The sequence below is a fragment of the Camelina sativa genome, chromosome 15 (genome assembly GCF_030686135.1).
Source record: "Camelina sativa cultivar CO46 ecotype springtype chromosome 15, ASM3068613v1".
In the NCBI taxonomy this organism is placed as follows: Eukaryota; Viridiplantae; Streptophyta; class Magnoliopsida; order Brassicales; family Brassicaceae; genus Camelina; species Camelina sativa.
In genome coordinates this window covers 29,478,389-29,495,376 of record NC_141894.1, presented here as the reverse complement: position 1 = coordinate 29,495,376, position 16,988 = coordinate 29,478,389, and the positions used below count along the sequence as shown (strand labels likewise).

Sequence of the window (16,988 nt, the reverse complement as noted above, 5' to 3'; positions counted from 1 at the left end):
ATTTGAAACTTTGTTTCTAGAGGGATATAACACGGAAATCATACTTCGAACTGAATCTGGTGCATGCTATAGGATATTTCAGATAGGAATCTCAAAGAATGCACATAACGAATGACATATATTATCTCTTCTTTTTTTTAAATGTTTTTCTTATGAATTGATTCCATATAAGTATTACAGATATCGAATTAAAAAACGACGGTGTTTTTAAGGACACTTTCGGCGACCACCATGGGTGGTGAGGCTACCATAGCACTCGCACTGGTCGTAGTTTCCGTATGTGCCCGATGGTACGCAGTTGCACCTGGCACAACAAGTCCCGCACGCTCGGTGACAAAGATTCTGCCTACTCGAGAGCCTGCACCGTTCTTGGCATCTGCTGTTGCAATCTACAAAAATGCACACAATTTCCAAAAAAAAAATTAATAAATACAAGTTTATATATGTGTGTTTTTTCTGTAAAATATAATTTCAAGGTAAACATATGATACAGGATATCATTGTACTTACCGATTGTAGCGCCGTTGTTATTCGACGTCTGCATGAATATTATGAAAATATTGTTGGAACGTTACACAAAAAGTAGCGAAAATATAATCAAACAAGAAATATATTTGGCTGTTACATCATACCACCATATCGCCATGAACTAAGTCGAGGACAAGAAGAGATATGAGAAGAGAAGCAAGCACGACTTTGAATATATCCATAATTCTTAACGAGAGAAAGTGAGAAACTAATGTTTTTTTTTTTCTTATAAAAGAGAACTATGGGAGACCTCTATTTATAAGCTTGGTCTATAGGCTTCTATTTTACATTGGTCAGTGATATAAGACATAAAAAGAATAAGCACAATTCAACAACTTTGGTCAATTTGATTTTTATCAGTTTTTGTGTATTGGTCAACACATTAGATGTATGTAATCAATATTCTTATCACTTTGTGAAATCAAGACATTGAAGAGGGTTATATTCATTTCCTAAATTACATAATAGAATGACTTTACAAGATTATTTAACAAATAATTTTTCAATATGCTTTCTTTTGTTGTTCAATTCAGATGTATCTAGATTTGTTTCAGTTTTTAGTTTGATCTTTTAACTAATTTGATACTAGTTGATATCTTTATTAAAAAAGAAGAAAATAAAAGTTTTATCTTTTGTCTTTCTTCCGTAGTTACCCATGAAACCTTTAACACAAGATGTAGCTCTATCCGGGACTAAAATTTAACAACCATTTTAACATTATAGCGACAATGTATTCATCTCAAACAATTCATAAATTCTAAATTCTGAATTCTAGGTTTAACCATCAATTTGTTTATCTAATTTAATGAAATCAACACAACAAAGGTAGAGAAACAAATAAACAATGAGGAATTATTTTGTTCAAAACATAAGGATGAGTGATGATCAATATGCAGCAAACAAACACAACAAAATAACTCAAGAAGAATAGAAGATGAGAGATGTTCTTGTAACAATTGTAACTGTAATACACATACCAACAAACCTTCTAGTTTTAGTGTACAAAATCTAACAACTAAGATCTTAACACTAACCAAAACCAAAAGTATAATTCAAGAACTTCAAATATCCAAATCATCATCAGGGTCCTCATCAGAATCAGGATGCTCATCGTCTGAATCTCTGAAATATATGATCTCCCCACCCTTACCCGATGAAACCACATCCGTCTGCAAGATCATTGAAGACAATGGTGCTGTCTCAATCTTGCTATCTACAAGAGATCTCCGACCATCATAGATATCTGTCGATATTCCATTATCTGAAGAACAGAACCGTATCAAATAATGTTTTATTTATGACAACAGACATTACTGAGCTTAAATTCTCTGGCTTTGCACTAACCTTGGTGCTCAAAAGGAAGCACAACTTTTTCTTTCTCCACTCGCTCTTTCTCAGAAATCTGTAGATTGAATTGAACCTGAACCAAAAGAAACAATAATATGAGGCATACAACTTAAAAACAAGCATCACCGTCGAAAAGAGCCACAAACCAAAAAGTAAAAAAGCAGAACCATAAAAACTTGCCTTAGGCAAAAGGCTTTTAGTGGTTGCAATAACAGTATCCGCGGATGAAATGGGTGAAAAGTTTATTCCCGATTGATCAACATGATATTCTTCAGACTATAGGTATAAAGAGTTACAAGAGTGTTAACTAAGATGATACTCATAAGGGTACAGAGAAAAGAGCAAGAGAGAGAACTCACCATGACTCTGACGCGTCCCTTTCTAAGCTTAAACCGAACATGGAACCGACCTTTACCGAAATCCTGATGAACCAAAAACAAGTTTTCTAAAGCATTCCTTTGTCCGTCTTCAGAAGGACACAAAGGTTCTAAGTTGGCTTTCATTGTTGATACATATTCAAGCGCATTTGTGACCTTCTCTTGGTGAAGATCAGTGTTTAATGACCAAAAGACACTGGAAATTTGCGCTGCACAGAAAAATTCAACCTTTGCTATCAAGCCTGCCTAACAATGAATAAAACTAATACACTAGTGTTCAGGTTTCATGTTGCAAAGTACCGTGGCTTCGAAGATCTGTTAAAAGACCAGAAACTAATGGCATAGAAGAACGTCTTAGCAACTCATTCACCTAATTCAAAAAGTATAGATATGAAAATCACTTCTCTTTCCAATAATCAATGCCTAAAAACTCAAAAGCAAAAGTTTGCTTACGGAATCTATAGCAACACAGAAACGTGTCTTCCCATCTCCAACCAACTCTGCAGCAAAGTAATCACTTTTTAATCTAATATAAGCCTTTAGATAAAAAAATCCAAACTGAAAAAAGGATGCAATGTAGGAAAAAGAACTACCTCTTCCCGCTTCAATGATTGAAGTTAAAAGCCTTTTCAAGTCACTCACACACTTGTGTAGCTTAACCAAACTTGAACCTTCAGTAACACCAGTTGAAGACTGATCAATCCAGCCTAGTGGATCAGTGTAACAATCCAAAACACGAATCCTTCAAATCAAAAGCCATATAGATATCAAATACAGAGAAGAGCACTCTCAAACTACTCCACAAGTTACAAAACCTAAAATCACCATTTAGAAGATGAAGTGACAACGATTCCTTTTTGCTTCAACAATTGCAAATAGAACGAAGGGCTTCGCGAGAATGTGATCAACACGAGACCCCTGAATAGAAACGAAGACTTTAGCAGTAACGAAGCAAATTTTGAGATCAAATAATAGTAGAATTAGGGTTTGGGAGTGTACTGCGACTTGGATTTTCCAGCCAAGATTGATGAAGATAGATTTGTGAGAAGATAGCCTGAGACATCGAGTCCGAAAGGGGAAGCTACGGTTTCTTCAATGGTGAGAGCTGGTGCGAGTTCGCCTTCTTCTCCACCGTCTCTTAGCTTTCTGAAAATCGATTCCGCCATTGTTGAGAGATTCTCCTAAAGCTCTCTCTCCGGTGAAAAAAGAAGAAGCTTTGTTGCAACTTTCAAAAGAGCGGCGAGGAAACAAACATCGGAAAAGTTAAAGGTTTATTGGGCTTTGTGATGTAGCCCAATGGGCTTTATTCAAAGAAACACTTGAGGGGGAGAAAACATCGTGTCGTTTTGCAATACAGGTAAAAACGTCAACCATTTTTAAAGAACGAAATCAAAGTATAGGAGAAGGTTTTAGGCCGGAGTTAAAAGGAGTGATCTGGATCCGCCGGCGACGGAAGCAGCATCAGCACACTCGTCTCATTTCTTTTCACCGGAAATAAGAAAAAAAGGTAACCATTCTGCTTTTGTATGAATCTCACAATCTTCTTCTTCTCCTTTTCCGATTAATTTCTTAGAAATGGAATCGAGCTTTATCGTGTTTATTTCTCATTTCTGGTGTTTTTTTCTTACTTTAGCACTCTGTGTTTGTGAAAATGGAGTTAATTAGAGTTTGTATGTTCATTTATTTGTATATTAGTGTTATCGTAATATTGCACGGAAGCTGCTCGACGTATTTCCTGTTTAGCTCATCGTTTGTTTCCATGTCTCTGAGATGATTTACAATGAAACAAATGGTTTATAAAAACCATTGTTGGTCAATTTCAGTTTTTCATACTATTCTTTGTGATGGTTTGAGTGGTAAGAGAGACGAAATTTGCTACCTTGATGTGTGTGTGTGTGTGTGTGTGTGTGTGTGTGTGTGTGTGTATGAGATTTAACTAAACAGCAAACTTTTGTATTCTGAAAGGTTTGGTTTTTAACTTGATGATTCTGACAAGTTTGTTTTGGTAACCAGCAGCAATTCTCTGTAGGAAAAGGGGAAAATGGAAGCCAAGTTTTTTCGGTTCTTGAAGATAGTTGGAGTTGGATACAAAGCCAGAGCTGAGGAAGCAGGACGTTTCTTATACCTCAAATTGGGTTACAGTCACGAAGTCGAACTTGCGGTTCCTCCAGCAGTTCGGGTCTTCTGTTTTAAGAACAATGTGGTTTGCTGCACCGGAATCGACAAGCAAAGAGTGCATCAGTTTGCTGCAACAGTAAGGAGTTGCAAACCTCCTGAACCTTATAAGGGCAAAGGCATAATGTACATTGACGAAGTTGTCAAGAAGAAGCAAGGAAAGAAGTCGAAATGATCTCTCTCTCTCTCTCTCTCTCTCTCTCTCTCTCTTTATATGCAGAGGCAACTTTCACCTTTTTGTGGTAGAGTATGTGGTTGGATTTGCTTATCAATAAGTTTTATTTGGATGTATGAAACATCATTTTGTTGTTAAGTCTCTTTCAATTAAACAAGATGAGAAGAGTTCGTCTTCGAAACTTAGGTTGTATCCTTGTTGAATCATTGTGACTGAAAGAAAAAGCTTACATGCCAAAATGAAATCACTTGAACAGCATACTACAAATCGTCTAGTAGAGCATGCCATTGTGCAATGCACTAGTTGAAGAACACAGAGATTAGTCAAGCATGTAAATCCTGGAGGCAATGTCTTGAACCAACCAATCGAAACCCTCCAACAAACCTTCACCCGTGTATGCACTGCAACCCACGATCTTCCAGTGCCGGCTTTTATCCATTGACTCCAAGTTTAGCACCTTCACAAGCAAGAAGATGAAACTCAGTTTTAGCAAAACAATACAACTCGAACATATCTTACTTAACCCACTAAAGTTACAAAAACCCTTACTTTGCCAATTTCATCAGGAGTAAGTGCACCTTGAATATCCTGCTTATTTGCTAGTATAAGCAAAGATGACCCAGCTAGCCTCTGCCATTTGAATATAGATCATCATCTTCTTCATCATAAACAGCACCCAAGGCTTCAAACTACAAAGATTTTAGAGACTATGTATGAATGAATATACATACCTCTTCCTTCAAGAGATTGTCAAGTTCCATCTTACAATCATCTAACCTCCTAAGATCAGAACTATCAACCACCCAAACCAACCCATCAGTCTGCTCAAAGTAGTTCCTCCAATACGATCTTATAGTCTTTTGCCCACCAACATCCCATATATTAAGAGTATACCTACACAATCATCATTCACAAATATTAAACATTGCCTGTAACCTGTTCGATCATATTCCTGAACCAATTTTGAAGAGCTTTACTTACTTTTGGTAAACAATGGTTTTGATGTTGAATCCAAGAGTTGGACTAATCACACTTGTGTCTTCTCCGTTTATTTTAAGCACAATCGTCGTCTTCCCAGAGTTATCAAGTCCACTACCAAAAAAAAATAGAAAACCATAATCAGAACAACATCATTTCTATAAATGTATGATTAGATCGGAGAATGTGTAACGAGTTTTGGTATATGAGACATACACCATAAGAATACGCATCTCCTTCTCTTTCTTCTTGATCTTCCGGATTATGCTTAACAGTCCCATTTCTCACAAAAAAAAAAAAGACTTGATAAGATTGAAATATCAATACGATATCAATGGTTTGTATACTCAGTTTCTGATTTCGGAGACGTTTCCACCGATTCCGCGGTGGTTTTCGTCACCGACGACGATGGAGATGGCTGCTCTTTAAGGATGCGATTTTCCAACGGAGAAGACAATAGACGGTGATGATGGGCCAAACATAACGGGCTTTTAATAACAAATTAGTTAAGCCTAAATGGTGATGCTATAAGTGATGGGCCTTGTTATCATGTCTGGCCAGATTAGTGGTTTCTTTTGTTCTTTAATAATTGGGATATTATAAAAACTCGAATTTATTTTTACCAAAACTATTAGATTTTAAATTTGTAATTGTTAGTTAATTTTATTTGTTTTCTTTGATGTTTAAGATTGTATTTATATAGTTGTATTTGATATGTTAATTTTAACTTCTAAACCTTTGTCATTGTTAGCCCAAATATGAAAATTGTATGTGATAAAGCTCTGTTCGATTGAGTTGTATAATGGGATTCATAAATCGTGATTATCCGAAAGCAATTACGGCCGATTTATTGAATTAATGAATGAGATAGCATATCTCGCCTCTGTGATTTATATTATGTTTTTATATTATGTTGTTACAATTTATTTCTGATTTTCTTTTTTTTTTTAAATCTAATTCGCATATTTTCTCAATTTGGTTTTTGCACTCCTAACAGACTGGTCGATTCATGCCTGAAACATACTGAGATTGATGCCTAGAAGAGCCATTATCATGAGGAGGCATACTAGGGATATAATATCCTACATTAGAAGTCGTGTAGGATCTTAAGTGGTATATATAAATATGAGTCTCTCCACTCATTACTAATTAGTTTTAATTTGGAAGCCCACAATCTAATATTTTATTGCTTCTGCAGTGTACCAAAACTATATTTTCCCAAAATTATTAAACTTAAAATTGTAATTGTTAGTTAATTTTTTATTTGTTTTATTGGATGATTAAAATTGTATTTATATAATTGTATTTAATTGTTAATTTTAACTTCTAAACCTTTGTCGTTGTTAGCCCAAATAAGAAAATTGTAAGCTGAAGCCACGAAATTTGACTGAAACATCATTAACCACAAGAAGAAATACATGCAGATTGGAGATTCTTGAGAAACAAGAATTTTAAAACCTATATTTGATTGATCCGTGTATTATTATTATATAACAGGATCTTGACACTTGAGACAAAACATTGGAAGCACTAAACTGAAATTGTATTAAGTAAGGTTTCGTTATATTATAATGAATCAAATCTGAAACGTTACATCAGTACTGAAAACCAGAACTAAACAAACTTGGGTCTTAACGAAACAAGGAAAAGAAAAACAGAGAGTTTGCAAAATTACAACCACTGAACCAGTAATTAGATAAACTCTGATTAGCTAATTTCAAACCAAAGAAATAACAACGAAAACTTTAGTGATGGGGTTGGGGTATGAAAGTGCTTAACCACTTTGTGAGTCGGTCCATAGCTGACAAATCCATCTTCTTGGGAAAATCGGTGAAAGTAACGGCTTTGGGTAATGGTCCGACCACAACTCGAAGCTTAAGCCCAGCCGCGCAGTGACCCGTCTCTGAGCTAATGAAATAGTGAACTCCTGGTTTGGTGAGCGTAACGAGATCATGGCCCGTCTTGTGCACGGCTACGCGAGAAGACGGGTCGCAGGTTATGAATTCAAGGTCACCGCTAATCTCTAAGACGTCGTTTACTTCGTTGTCGTATTCGAAAAGTAGACTATCTCCTACATGAAACAATTTATCCTCACTCCACTTGTTATAGTAGTCACTCTCTTCAGGAACCCTCCATGCTTTAGAGTCACCGACCCTGTAGATTTCCCCGGAAGGAAGGATCTTGCTCGGTGGTGGTGGAGGAATAGGACGTGACAGGTCATGAACAACAAGAACGTCGAGGCTCTGTCCAAGTGTGCATTGAGCTTGATTTGAGCTGATGAAGTAGTGATCTCCGGGTTCCGTGAAGGTAACCACATCATGTCCTGTCCTGTAGACGGCTTTAGGAGAAAAAGTATCGCAGAATTCTAATTCTAAAGCTCCCCAAACTTGAGTAACGTCGTTGACGTGGGGATCGTAGTTGAAGACCAAAGAGTCTCCTACGTAAAACACCTTTTCCTTGGTCCATTCGTGATAGAAGCCTTCTTTGGCAATCCATCCAGCCGAGTCTCCAACGGTGTAGACAGTAGCCGAGCAAGAACCAAAGAGAACCGTGAAGGTTGTTATCAACAGCGGCACGAAGAGTAAGATCTTCTTCATTGTCATGGCCATGATTAGATGAACAAAATTGACAAGGGAGGAACAAAGGTTGCGAGATCTGAAGCAGAGAGAAAGTTGAGTTGTGTTGTGTTGATTGATATGAATGATGAGTTGTGAAGAGAGAACGTAGCCTAGCATTGTTTATATACTGCTGTACCATCATTCCTAATCCTTTTAGGATTTTGTTTTGTTTATTTCCTTCTTCTAGAGTAATAGACTAGTGTTCAGGTTTCATGTTGCAAAGTACCGTGGCTTCGAAGATCTGTTAAAAGACCAGAAACTAATGGCATAGAAGAACGTCTTAGCAACTCATTCACCTAATTCAAAAAGTATAGATATGAAAATCACTTCTCTTTCCAATAATCAATGCCTAAAAACTCAAAAGCAAAAGTTTGCTTACGGAATCTATAGCAACACAGAAACGTGTCTTCCCATCTCCAACCAACTCTGCAGCAAAGTAATCACTTTTTAATCTAATATAAGCCTTTAGATAAAAAAATCCAAACTGAAAAAAGGATGCAATGTAGGAAAAAGAACTACCTCTTCCCGCTTCAATGATTGAAGTTAAAAGCCTTTTCAAGTCACTCACACACTTGTGTAGCTTAACCAAACTTGAACCTTCAGTAACACCAGTTGAAGACTGATCAATCCAGCCTAGTGGATCAGTGTAACAATCCAAAACACGAATCCTTCAAATCAAAAGCCATATAGATATCAAATACAGAGAAGAGCACTCTCAAACTACTCCACAAGTTACAAAACCTAAAATCACCATTTAGAAGATGAAGTGACAACGATTCCTTTTTGCTTCAACAATTGCAAATAGAACGAAGGGCTTCGCGAGAATGTGATCAACACGAGACCCCTGAATAGAAACGAAGACTTTAGCAGTAACGAAGCAAATTTTGAGATCAAATAATAGTAGAATTAGGGTTTGGGAGTGTACTGCGACTTGGATTTTCCAGCCAAGATTGATGAAGATAGATTTGTGAGAAGATAGCCTGAGACATCGAGTCCGAAAGGGGAAGCTACGGTTTCTTCAATGGTGAGAGCTGGTGCGAGTTCGCCTTCTTCTCCACCGTCTCTTAGCTTTCTGAAAATCGATTCCGCCATTGTTGAGAGATTCTCCTAAAGCTCTCTCTCCGGTGAAAAAAGAAGAAGCTTTGTTGCAACTTTCAAAAGAGCGGCGAGGAAACAAACATCGGAAAAGTTAAAGGTTTATTGGGCTTTGTGATGTAGCCCAATGGGCTTTATTCAAAGAAACACTTGAGGGGGAGAAAACATCGTGTCGTTTTGCAATACAGGTAAAAACGTCAACCATTTTTAAAGAACGAAATCAAAGTATAGGAGAAGGTTTTAGGCCGGAGTTAAAAGGAGTGATCTGGATCCGCCGGCGACGGAAGCAGCATCAGCACACTCGTCTCATTTCTTTTCACCGGAAATAAGAAAAAAAGGTAACCATTCTGCTTTTGTATGAATCTCACAATCTTCTTCTTCTCCTTTTCCGATTAATTTCTTAGAAATGGAATCGAGCTTTATCGTGTTTATTTCTCATTTCTGGTGTTTTTTTCTTACTTTAGCACTCTGTGTTTGTGAAAATGGAGTTAATTAGAGTTTGTATGTTCATTTATTTGTATATTAGTGTTATCGTAATATTGCACGGAAGCTGCTCGACGTATTTCCTGTTTAGCTCATCGTTTGTTTCCATGTCTCTGAGATGATTTACAATGAAACAAATGGTTTATAAAAACCATTGTTGGTCAATTTCAGTTTTTCATACTATTCTTTGTGATGGTTTGAGTGGTAAGAGAGACGAAATTTGCTACCTTGATGTGTGTGTGTGTGTGTGTGTGTGTGTGTGTGTGTGTGTGTATGAGATTTAACTAAACAGCAAACTTTTGTATTCTGAAAGGTTTGGTTTTTAACTTGATGATTCTGACAAGTTTGTTTTGGTAACCAGCAGCAATTCTCTGTAGGAAAAGGGGAAAATGGAAGCCAAGTTTTTTCGGTTCTTGAAGATAGTTGGAGTTGGATACAAAGCCAGAGCTGAGGAAGCAGGACGTTTCTTATACCTCAAATTGGGTTACAGTCACGAAGTCGAACTTGCGGTTCCTCCAGCAGTTCGGGTCTTCTGTTTTAAGAACAATGTGGTTTGCTGCACCGGAATCGACAAGCAAAGAGTGCATCAGTTTGCTGCAACAGTAAGGAGTTGCAAACCTCCTGAACCTTATAAGGGCAAAGGCATAATGTACATTGACGAAGTTGTCAAGAAGAAGCAAGGAAAGAAGTCGAAATGATCTCTCTCTCTCTCTCTCTCTCTCTCTCTCTCTCTTTATATGCAGAGGCAACTTTCACCTTTTTGTGGTAGAGTATGTGGTTGGATTTGCTTATCAATAAGTTTTATTTGGATGTATGAAACATCATTTTGTTGTTAAGTCTCTTTCAATTAAACAAGATGAGAAGAGTTCGTCTTCGAAACTTAGGTTGTATCCTTGTTGAATCATTGTGACTGAAAGAAAAAGCTTACATGCCAAAATGAAATCACTTGAACAGCATACTACAAATCGTCTAGTAGAGCATGCCATTGTGCAATGCACTAGTTGAAGAACACAGAGATTAGTCAAGCATGTAAATCCTGGAGGCAATGTCTTGAACCAACCAATCGAAACCCTCCAACAAACCTTCACCCGTGTATGCACTGCAACCCACGATCTTCCAGTGCCGGCTTTTATCCATTGACTCCAAGTTTAGCACCTTCACAAGCAAGAAGATGAAACTCAGTTTTAGCAAAACAATACAACTCGAACATATCTTACTTAACCCACTAAAGTTACAAAAACCCTTACTTTGCCAATTTCATCAGGAGTAAGTGCACCTTGAATATCCTGCTTATTTGCTAGTATAAGCAAAGATGACCCAGCTAGCCTCTGCCATTTGAATATAGATCATCATCTTCTTCATCATAAACAGCACCCAAGGCTTCAAACTACAAAGATTTTAGAGACTATGTATGAATGAATATACATACCTCTTCCTTCAAGAGATTGTCAAGTTCCATCTTACAATCATCTAACCTCCTAAGATCAGAACTATCAACCACCCAAACCAACCCATCAGTCTGCTCAAAGTAGTTCCTCCAATACGATCTTATAGTCTTTTGCCCACCAACATCCCATATATTAAGAGTATACCTACACAATCATCATTCACAAATATTAAACATTGCCTGTAACCTGTTCGATCATATTCCTGAACCAATTTTGAAGAGCTTTACTTACTTTTGGTAAACAATGGTTTTGATGTTGAATCCAAGAGTTGGACTAATCACACTTGTGTCTTCTCCGTTTATTTTAAGCACAATCGTCGTCTTCCCAGAGTTATCAAGTCCACTACCAAAAAAAAATAGAAAACCATAATCAGAACAACATCATTTCTATAAATGTATGATTAGATCGGAGAATGTGTAACGAGTTTTGGTATATGAGACATACACCATAAGAATACGCATCTCCTTCTCTTTCTTCTTGATCTTCCGGATTATGCTTAACAGTCCCATTTCTCACAAAAAAAAAAAAGACTTGATAAGATTGAAATATCAATACGATATCAATGGTTTGTATACTCAGTTTCTGATTTCGGAGACGTTTCCACCGATTCCGCGGTGGTTTTCGTCACCGACGACGATGGAGATGGCTGCTCTTTAAGGATGCGATTTTCCAACGGAGAAGACAATAGACGGTGATGATGGGCCAAACATAACGGGCTTTTAATAACAAATTAGTTAAGCCTAAATGGTGATGCTATAAGTGATGGGCCTTGTTATCATGTCTGGCCAGATTAGTGGTTTCTTTTGTTCTTTAATAATTGGGATATTATAAAAACTCGAATTTATTTTTACCAAAACTATTAGATTTTAAATTTGTAATTGTTAGTTAATTTTATTTGTTTTCTTTGATGTTTAAGATTGTATTTATATAGTTGTATTTGATATGTTAATTTTAACTTCTAAACCTTTGTCATTGTTAGCCCAAATATGAAAATTGTATGTGATAAAGCTCTGTTCGATTGAGTTGTATAATGGGATTCATAAATCGTGATTATCCGAAAGCAATTACGGCCGATTTATTGAATTAATGAATGAGATAGCATATCTCGCCTCTGTGATTTATATTATGTTTTTATATTATGTTGTTACAATTTATTTCTGATTTTCTTTTTTTTTTTAAATCTAATTCGCATATTTTCTCAATTTGGTTTTTGCACTCCTAACAGACTGGTCGATTCATGCCTGAAACATACTGAGATTGATGCCTAGAAGAGCCATTATCATGAGGAGGCATACTAGGGATATAATATCCTACATTAGAAGTCGTGTAGGATCTTAAGTGGTATATATAAATATGAGTCTCTCCACTCATTACTAATTAGTTTTAATTTGGAAGCCCACAATCTAATATTTTATTGCTTCTGCAGTGTACCAAAACTATATTTTCCCAAAATTATTAAACTTAAAATTGTAATTGTTAGTTAATTTTTTATTTGTTTTATTGGATGATTAAAATTGTATTTATATAATTGTATTTAATTGTTAATTTTAACTTCTAAACCTTTGTCGTTGTTAGCCCAAATAAGAAAATTGTAAGCTGAAGCCACGAAATTTGACTGAAACATCATTAACCACAAGAAGAAATACATGCAGATTGGAGATTCTTGAGAAACAAGAATTTTAAAACCTATATTTGATTGATCCGTGTATTATTATTATATAACAGGATCTTGACACTTGAGACAAAACATTGGAAGCACTAAACTGAAATTGTATTAAGTAAGGTTTCGTTATATTATAATGAATCAAATCTGAAACGTTACATCAGTACTGAAAACCAGAACTAAACAAACTTGGGTCTTAACGAAACAAGGAAAAGAAAAACAGAGAGTTTGCAAAATTACAACCACTGAACCAGTAATTAGATAAACTCTGATTAGCTAATTTCAAACCAAAGAAATAACAACGAAAACTTTAGTGATGGGGTTGGGGTATGAAAGTGCTTAACCACTTTGTGAGTCGGTCCATAGCTGACAAATCCATCTTCTTGGGAAAATCGGTGAAAGTAACGGCTTTGGGTAATGGTCCGACCACAACTCGAAGCTTAAGCCCAGCCGCGCAGTGACCCGTCTCTGAGCTAATGAAATAGTGAACTCCTGGTTTGGTGAGCGTAACGAGATCATGGCCCGTCTTGTGCACGGCTACGCGAGAAGACGGGTCGCAGGTTATGAATTCAAGGTCACCGCTAATCTCTAAGACGTCGTTTACTTCGTTGTCGTATTCGAAAAGTAGACTATCTCCTACATGAAACAATTTATCCTCACTCCACTTGTTATAGTAGTCACTCTCTTCAGGAACCCTCCATGCTTTAGAGTCACCGACCCTGTAGATTTCCCCGGAAGGAAGGATCTTGCTCGGTGGTGGTGGAGGAATAGGACGTGACAGGTCATGAACAACAAGAACGTCGAGGCTCTGTCCAAGTGTGCATTGAGCTTGATTTGAGCTGATGAAGTAGTGATCTCCGGGTTCCGTGAAGGTAACCACATCATGTCCTGTCCTGTAGACGGCTTTAGGAGAAAAAGTATCGCAGAATTCTAATTCTAAAGCTCCCCAAACTTGAGTAACGTCGTTGACGTGGGGATCGTAGTTGAAGACCAAAGAGTCTCCTACGTAAAACACCTTTTCCTTGGTCCATTCGTGATAGAAGCCTTCTTTGGCAATCCATCCAGCCGAGTCTCCAACGGTGTAGACAGTAGCCGAGCAAGAACCAAAGAGAACCGTGAAGGTTGTTATCAACAGCGGCACGAAGAGTAAGATCTTCTTCATTGTCATGGCCATGATTAGATGAACAAAATTGACAAGGGAGGAACAAAGGTTGCGAGATCTGAAGCAGAGAGAAAGTTGAGTTGTGTTGTGTTGATTGATATGAATGATGAGTTGTGAAGAGAGAACGTAGCCTAGCATTGTTTATATACTGCTGTACCATCATTCCTAATCCTTTTAGGATTTTGTTTTGTTTATTTCCTTCTTCTAGAGTAATAGAAGATTTAATCCTTTCTGAATTTTGATTCACCTCTTCTAGTTCGACTAGCAAAAAAAGAAAAAAGAACGTTCTAAAGTTAATTTAATTTCTTTATTTGTTTTACTAATTTAATAAATTAACCCTATGGTTTTAGATAAACCCAAAGAGTGAATCATATATGCAGGTCCAACAATAAAGCTCGTATGTTTGTTCCATGATCTTATGTTTTTGATCCGTAAATAGAAGTGACGACAATTTCATGCTATTGGCTTGGATTTGTTTGATTGACATCTCCATGTCTTATAGCCTCAAGCCAATAGCAAATTTTGCTAAGTTGATAATTACAAGTGTAACTTGACAGAAAGTGGAACTTGCTAGTTTATATAAACTTAATTTGGAAAGCAAACTGATCTTTCCTTTATATATATAGAAGAAATATATGTACTCTCACCTCCAAGTATCTACATATATACTAATCTCCAACATTTTATTCATACCACTATATATATTACATTTTTTATATTATTTTAATTCACACTAGATTTTAATTCGCATTACACCACACAAAACTATTTTTTTACCAATGTTATTAAATTTAAAGTTGTAATTGGTAGTTAATTTTATTTATTTTATTTGATGTTAAGATTGTATTTATATATTTGTATTTGATTGTTAATTCTATGATATAATTCGTGATATTCTGCAAGACAATTTTTTTTTTAGATAATCATAATTTAATCGTATTAAATATGTATAATATTTTAATATTGATGTTGTTAACAAAATAATAAAGTAAGGGTAGTTGTACCACTTAAATTAATATTTTTTTAAACTTCTATTAATATCGATCCAAACAGTCTCGCCATATAACCTCATCTATTAAGCATATTAGTCATATTTATAACAGTTTTGAACCATTGTATAAAATTTTCTACCCGATATAGAACGTTATACATACACTTTTTTAAAAAAATCTATACTAGTATTTTTGCAGCAATTTTTGCTCAAAAAATCATTTTGGAAACAATTAGCATTTAATGCATTGTCTTTAATATTAGTTACCAAAATTTTCAAAATTAATTACAGGTAAGATTTTAAAAATATAGAAATCTCTCTATCTTATTCAAACATAAATATATGCTTCTCTTTCATTTTTATTTAAATTTAGATTTAATTAATCTTGAATTATTCTATAATACATTTAGTTAATAAAAATTGTGATTTTTCCTGCATATGATGTAATACAAATTTTTAAAAACGGACATATATTACTCAATAGATGAATAAAAAATACGGGTACAATATCCCACATCGTCTAAAAAAAAGGGCAATAGTTCGGAGTCATACTATAAAAGAGACCAAAATGATTCATGATATAAATGAGTAGACATCTTGATTTATCAGACATTCAAAATTAAAAAAAAAAATTATTTAGTTTATTCCGGTTCTTAAAATGTTAAAAATATTAATAATATTTAAACGTTTATGAAGTTTCAAATATTATAAATATTTAAACTTTATAAAAAGTTTAACTATTATAAATATTTCAACTTTTTAAAAAGTTAGAAGACCTTTAAAATATTAATAATATATTTAAACTTTTACGAAACTTCAAATATGAGAAATACACAACCATTTTAAGAATTCTAAGTATTATAATATTTAAACTTTATAAGAAGCGTCAATCTTATAAAATGTACATGGTTATACTTTTAATAAATAATATATCAACTCAATCTAATATTTATAATACAAAACAATAAATATTAAAAATTAATATGCTATAGTGCGAGTTAAATATCTTGGGACAGGGTTATATAGCTGGACGGGTTTTATCGATATTTATCAAAATTTAAAATATCATTAATTCGGTGTTACACTGGTAAAACATCAATTCATTATTTTGTTAACACTATCGGTATAAGAGAATAGACATATCTAATTATATTGATTAAATAAATATTATGTAAAAAATAAATTATATTATGGTATTATATGGTTTAAACCATAAAATTAAAAATTATTATATAGTTATAACATATTTAACCAACAAATACAACTTATAATTGAAATGTTTTAGTTATAAATAATTTGTCCCGCGGGTTCTAATATAGTTGATTGAGTATTATACGTATGTTCTAGAAAAATTAAAATTGCAACATATGCGAGAAAAAAATATTTTTATTATACATATGTTTCCTGGAATAAAATAATATTTTTAGAAAATCATATAAGGATGAAAAGAGAAAATGAAACTTACAGAGGTCAAAAAAGAAAAATAAAGTTTGCCATAAAAAACTCCCAGCCACGGGACTTGAGACTCTCTTACCAACCATGCTTTTCGACGCCGGTGAGACCTCTGATCGCCGGCGTCCCGGGGAGGGGGGGGGGGGGTTGACAAACCCTTTTAACCTCTCTCTAATCTACATAAGCTTCTCCCTGGTCTTTTGTTCTGCCTCTAAGTATTTTTTCCCTAAAAATCCAATTATAACTTTCCAAGAAGTCCCGCTCATGAACCCGATGCCAGAAGCTTCACAACAGTCCAGCTGCTCCTCATCTCATACATCCGAGCAAGACTTCATCGCTACACCAATTGGCTCTATATCTGGACTAGCACCGGCACCACCATTGTTTCCTTCCCACTGGGTTTCGTTGATGACATGAGCTTCTCTTGGACCATCAGGTGTGCCTTTTCTTTTGGGAACGCCGATGGCACACGGCAAGCTCAAAAGCTGGCGGATGG

General features: G+C 35.4%; 9 protein-coding genes across 11 annotated transcripts; 2 read left to right on the top strand and 7 right to left on the bottom strand.

The window, feature by feature from the left end:
- Nucleotides 1–99: 99 nt before the first annotated feature.
- Nucleotides 100–938, bottom strand: LOC104747683 (gibberellin-regulated protein 11-like). The gene is made up of 3 exons (XM_010469359.3): nt 633–938; nt 511–538; nt 100–389 (listed from the first exon to the last, which is right to left on the bottom strand). Exons 1-3 carry the CDS (start codon nt 708–710, stop codon nt 208–210), a joined length of 288 nt encoding a protein of 95 aa, XP_010467661.1. The 5' UTR covers nt 711–938; the 3' UTR covers nt 100–207.
- Nucleotides 939–1,442: 504 nt separating this feature from the next.
- Nucleotides 1,443–3,508, bottom strand: LOC104747681 (elongator complex protein 5). Its single transcript, XM_010469358.3, has 9 exons — nt 3,252–3,508; nt 3,078–3,170; nt 2,846–2,994; nt 2,706–2,752; nt 2,553–2,622; nt 2,235–2,461; nt 2,056–2,151; nt 1,873–1,948; nt 1,443–1,789 (listed from the first exon to the last, which is right to left on the bottom strand). Exons 1-9 carry the CDS (start codon nt 3,416–3,418, stop codon nt 1,590–1,592), a joined length of 1,125 nt encoding a protein of 374 aa, XP_010467660.2. The 5' UTR covers nt 3,419–3,508; the 3' UTR covers nt 1,443–1,589.
- Nucleotides 3,509–3,619: 111 nt separating this feature from the next.
- On the top strand, nt 3,620–4,841 carry LOC109129033 (large ribosomal subunit protein uL6m-like). 2 transcript variants are annotated; one of them, XM_019236513.2, is made up of 2 exons: nt 3,620–3,759; nt 4,269–4,841. In XM_019236513.2, exon 2 carries the CDS (start codon nt 4,294–4,296, stop codon nt 4,600–4,602), a length of 309 nt encoding a protein of 102 aa, XP_019092058.1. In that variant the 5' UTR covers nt 3,620–3,759; nt 4,269–4,293; the 3' UTR covers nt 4,603–4,841. The 2 variants fall into 2 exon arrangements, with proteins under 2 accessions (XP_019092058.1, XP_019092057.1); XM_019236512.2 differs by having other exon boundaries at nt 4,266–4,841.
- LOC104747680 (ADP-ribosylation factor-like protein 2) lies at nt 4,729–6,094 on the bottom strand. The gene is made up of 5 exons (XM_010469357.3): nt 5,797–6,094; nt 5,584–5,694; nt 5,334–5,496; nt 5,152–5,232; nt 4,729–5,059 (listed from the first exon to the last, which is right to left on the bottom strand). The coding sequence occupies exons 1-5, from the start codon at nt 5,859–5,861 to the stop codon at nt 4,922–4,924; spliced, it is 558 nt and encodes a 185-aa protein (XP_010467659.1). The 5' UTR covers nt 5,862–6,094; the 3' UTR covers nt 4,729–4,921.
- A 1,032-nt stretch (nt 6,095–7,126) lies between these two features.
- On the bottom strand, nt 7,127–8,315 carry LOC104748847 (blue copper protein-like). Its single transcript, XM_010470430.3, has one exon. The coding sequence runs from the start codon at nt 8,313–8,315 to the stop codon at nt 7,326–7,328; it is 990 nt and encodes a 329-aa protein (XP_010468732.3). The 3' UTR covers nt 7,127–7,325.
- LOC104747679 (elongator complex protein 5-like) lies at nt 7,127–9,362 on the bottom strand. Its single transcript, XM_010469356.3, has 5 exons — nt 9,124–9,362; nt 8,950–9,042; nt 8,718–8,866; nt 8,578–8,624; nt 7,127–8,494 (listed from the first exon to the last, which is right to left on the bottom strand). Exons 1-5 carry the CDS (start codon nt 9,288–9,290, stop codon nt 8,402–8,404), a joined length of 549 nt encoding a protein of 182 aa, XP_010467658.1. The 5' UTR covers nt 9,291–9,362; the 3' UTR covers nt 7,127–8,401.
- A 129-nt stretch (nt 9,363–9,491) lies between these two features.
- Nucleotides 9,492–10,713, top strand: LOC109129032 (large ribosomal subunit protein uL6m-like). Of its 2 annotated transcripts, none has more exons than XM_019236510.2 (2): nt 9,492–9,631; nt 10,141–10,713. In XM_019236510.2, exon 2 carries the CDS (start codon nt 10,166–10,168, stop codon nt 10,472–10,474), a length of 309 nt encoding a protein of 102 aa, XP_019092055.1. In that variant the 5' UTR covers nt 9,492–9,631; nt 10,141–10,165; the 3' UTR covers nt 10,475–10,713. The 2 variants fall into 2 exon arrangements, with proteins under 2 accessions (XP_019092055.1, XP_019092054.1); XM_019236509.2 differs by having other exon boundaries at nt 10,138–10,713.
- LOC104747674 (ADP-ribosylation factor-like protein 2) lies at nt 10,601–11,966 on the bottom strand. Its single transcript, XM_010469351.3, has 5 exons — nt 11,669–11,966; nt 11,456–11,566; nt 11,206–11,368; nt 11,024–11,104; nt 10,601–10,931 (listed from the first exon to the last, which is right to left on the bottom strand). The coding sequence occupies exons 1-5, from the start codon at nt 11,731–11,733 to the stop codon at nt 10,794–10,796; spliced, it is 558 nt and encodes a 185-aa protein (XP_010467653.1). The 5' UTR covers nt 11,734–11,966; the 3' UTR covers nt 10,601–10,793.
- A 1,100-nt stretch (nt 11,967–13,066) lies between these two features.
- LOC104747673 (blue copper protein-like) lies at nt 13,067–14,260 on the bottom strand. Its single transcript, XM_010469350.2, has one exon. It carries the CDS (start codon nt 14,185–14,187, stop codon nt 13,198–13,200), a length of 990 nt encoding a protein of 329 aa, XP_010467652.1. The 5' UTR covers nt 14,188–14,260; the 3' UTR covers nt 13,067–13,197.
- Nucleotides 14,261–16,988: the final 2,728 nt, after the last annotated feature.

What these genes read in the sequence shown, in the direction of transcription:
- LOC104747683 (XM_010469359.3), bottom strand. Translation starts at nt 710, where the DNA reads ATGGATATATTCAAAGTCGTGCTTGCTTCTCTTCTCATATCTCTTCTT. An exon ending in TAGTTCATGGCGATATGGTG is followed by an intron (nt 539 to 632) that starts GTATGATGTAAC and finishes ATATTCATGCAG; the next exon opens with ACGTCGAATAACAACGGCGC. An exon ending in TAACAACGGCGCTACAATCG is followed by an intron (nt 390 to 510) that starts GTAAGTACAATG and finishes GCATTTTTGTAG; the next exon opens with ATTGCAACAGCAGATGCCAA.
- LOC104747681 (XM_010469358.3), bottom strand. Translation starts at nt 3,418, where the DNA reads ATGGCGGAATCGATTTTCAGAAAGCTAAGAGACGGTGGAGAAGAAGGC. An exon ending in CTAAAAGCCTTTTGCCTAAG is followed by an intron (nt 1,949 to 2,055) that starts GCAAGTTTTTAT and finishes CTTTTGGTTCAG; the next exon opens with GTTCAATTCAATCTACAGAT. An exon ending in GCTTCCTTTTGAGCACCAAG is followed by an intron (nt 1,790 to 1,872) that starts GTTAGTGCAAAG and finishes TCTGTTCTTCAG; the next exon opens with ATAATGGAATATCGACAGAT.
- LOC109129033 (XM_019236513.2), top strand. Translation starts at nt 4,294, where the DNA reads ATGGAAGCCAAGTTTTTTCGGTTCTTGAAGATAGTTGGAGTTGGATAC.
- LOC104747680 (XM_010469357.3), bottom strand. Translation starts at nt 5,861, where the DNA reads ATGGGACTGTTAAGCATAATCCGGAAGATCAAGAAGAAAGAGAAGGAG. An exon ending in ACAATCTCTTGAAGGAAGAG is followed by an intron (nt 5,233 to 5,333) that starts GTATGTATATTC and finishes TTCAAATGGCAG; the next exon opens with AGGCTAGCTGGGTCATCTTT. An exon ending in CTCCTGATGAAATTGGCAAA is followed by an intron (nt 5,060 to 5,151) that starts GTAAGGGTTTTT and finishes TTGCTTGTGAAG; the next exon opens with GTGCTAAACTTGGAGTCAAT.
- LOC104748847 (XM_010470430.3), bottom strand. Translation starts at nt 8,315, where the DNA reads ATGCTAGGCTACGTTCTCTCTTCACAACTCATCATTCATATCAATCAA.
- LOC104747679 (XM_010469356.3), bottom strand. Translation starts at nt 9,290, where the DNA reads ATGGCGGAATCGATTTTCAGAAAGCTAAGAGACGGTGGAGAAGAAGGC. An exon ending in GTCACTTCATCTTCTAAATG is followed by an intron (nt 8,867 to 8,949) that starts GTGATTTTAGGT and finishes TTTGATTTGAAG; the next exon opens with GATTCGTGTTTTGGATTGTT. An exon ending in AATCATTGAAGCGGGAAGAG is followed by an intron (nt 8,625 to 8,717) that starts GTAGTTCTTTTT and finishes ACTTTGCTGCAG; the next exon opens with AGTTGGTTGGAGATGGGAAG.
- LOC109129032 (XM_019236510.2), top strand. Translation starts at nt 10,166, where the DNA reads ATGGAAGCCAAGTTTTTTCGGTTCTTGAAGATAGTTGGAGTTGGATAC.
- LOC104747674 (XM_010469351.3), bottom strand. Translation starts at nt 11,733, where the DNA reads ATGGGACTGTTAAGCATAATCCGGAAGATCAAGAAGAAAGAGAAGGAG. An exon ending in GAGATGCGTATTCTTATGGT is followed by an intron (nt 11,567 to 11,668) that starts GTATGTCTCATA and finishes TTTTTTTGGTAG; the next exon opens with TGGACTTGATAACTCTGGGA. An exon ending in CTCCTGATGAAATTGGCAAA is followed by an intron (nt 10,932 to 11,023) that starts GTAAGGGTTTTT and finishes TTGCTTGTGAAG; the next exon opens with GTGCTAAACTTGGAGTCAAT.
- LOC104747673 (XM_010469350.2), bottom strand. Translation starts at nt 14,187, where the DNA reads ATGCTAGGCTACGTTCTCTCTTCACAACTCATCATTCATATCAATCAA.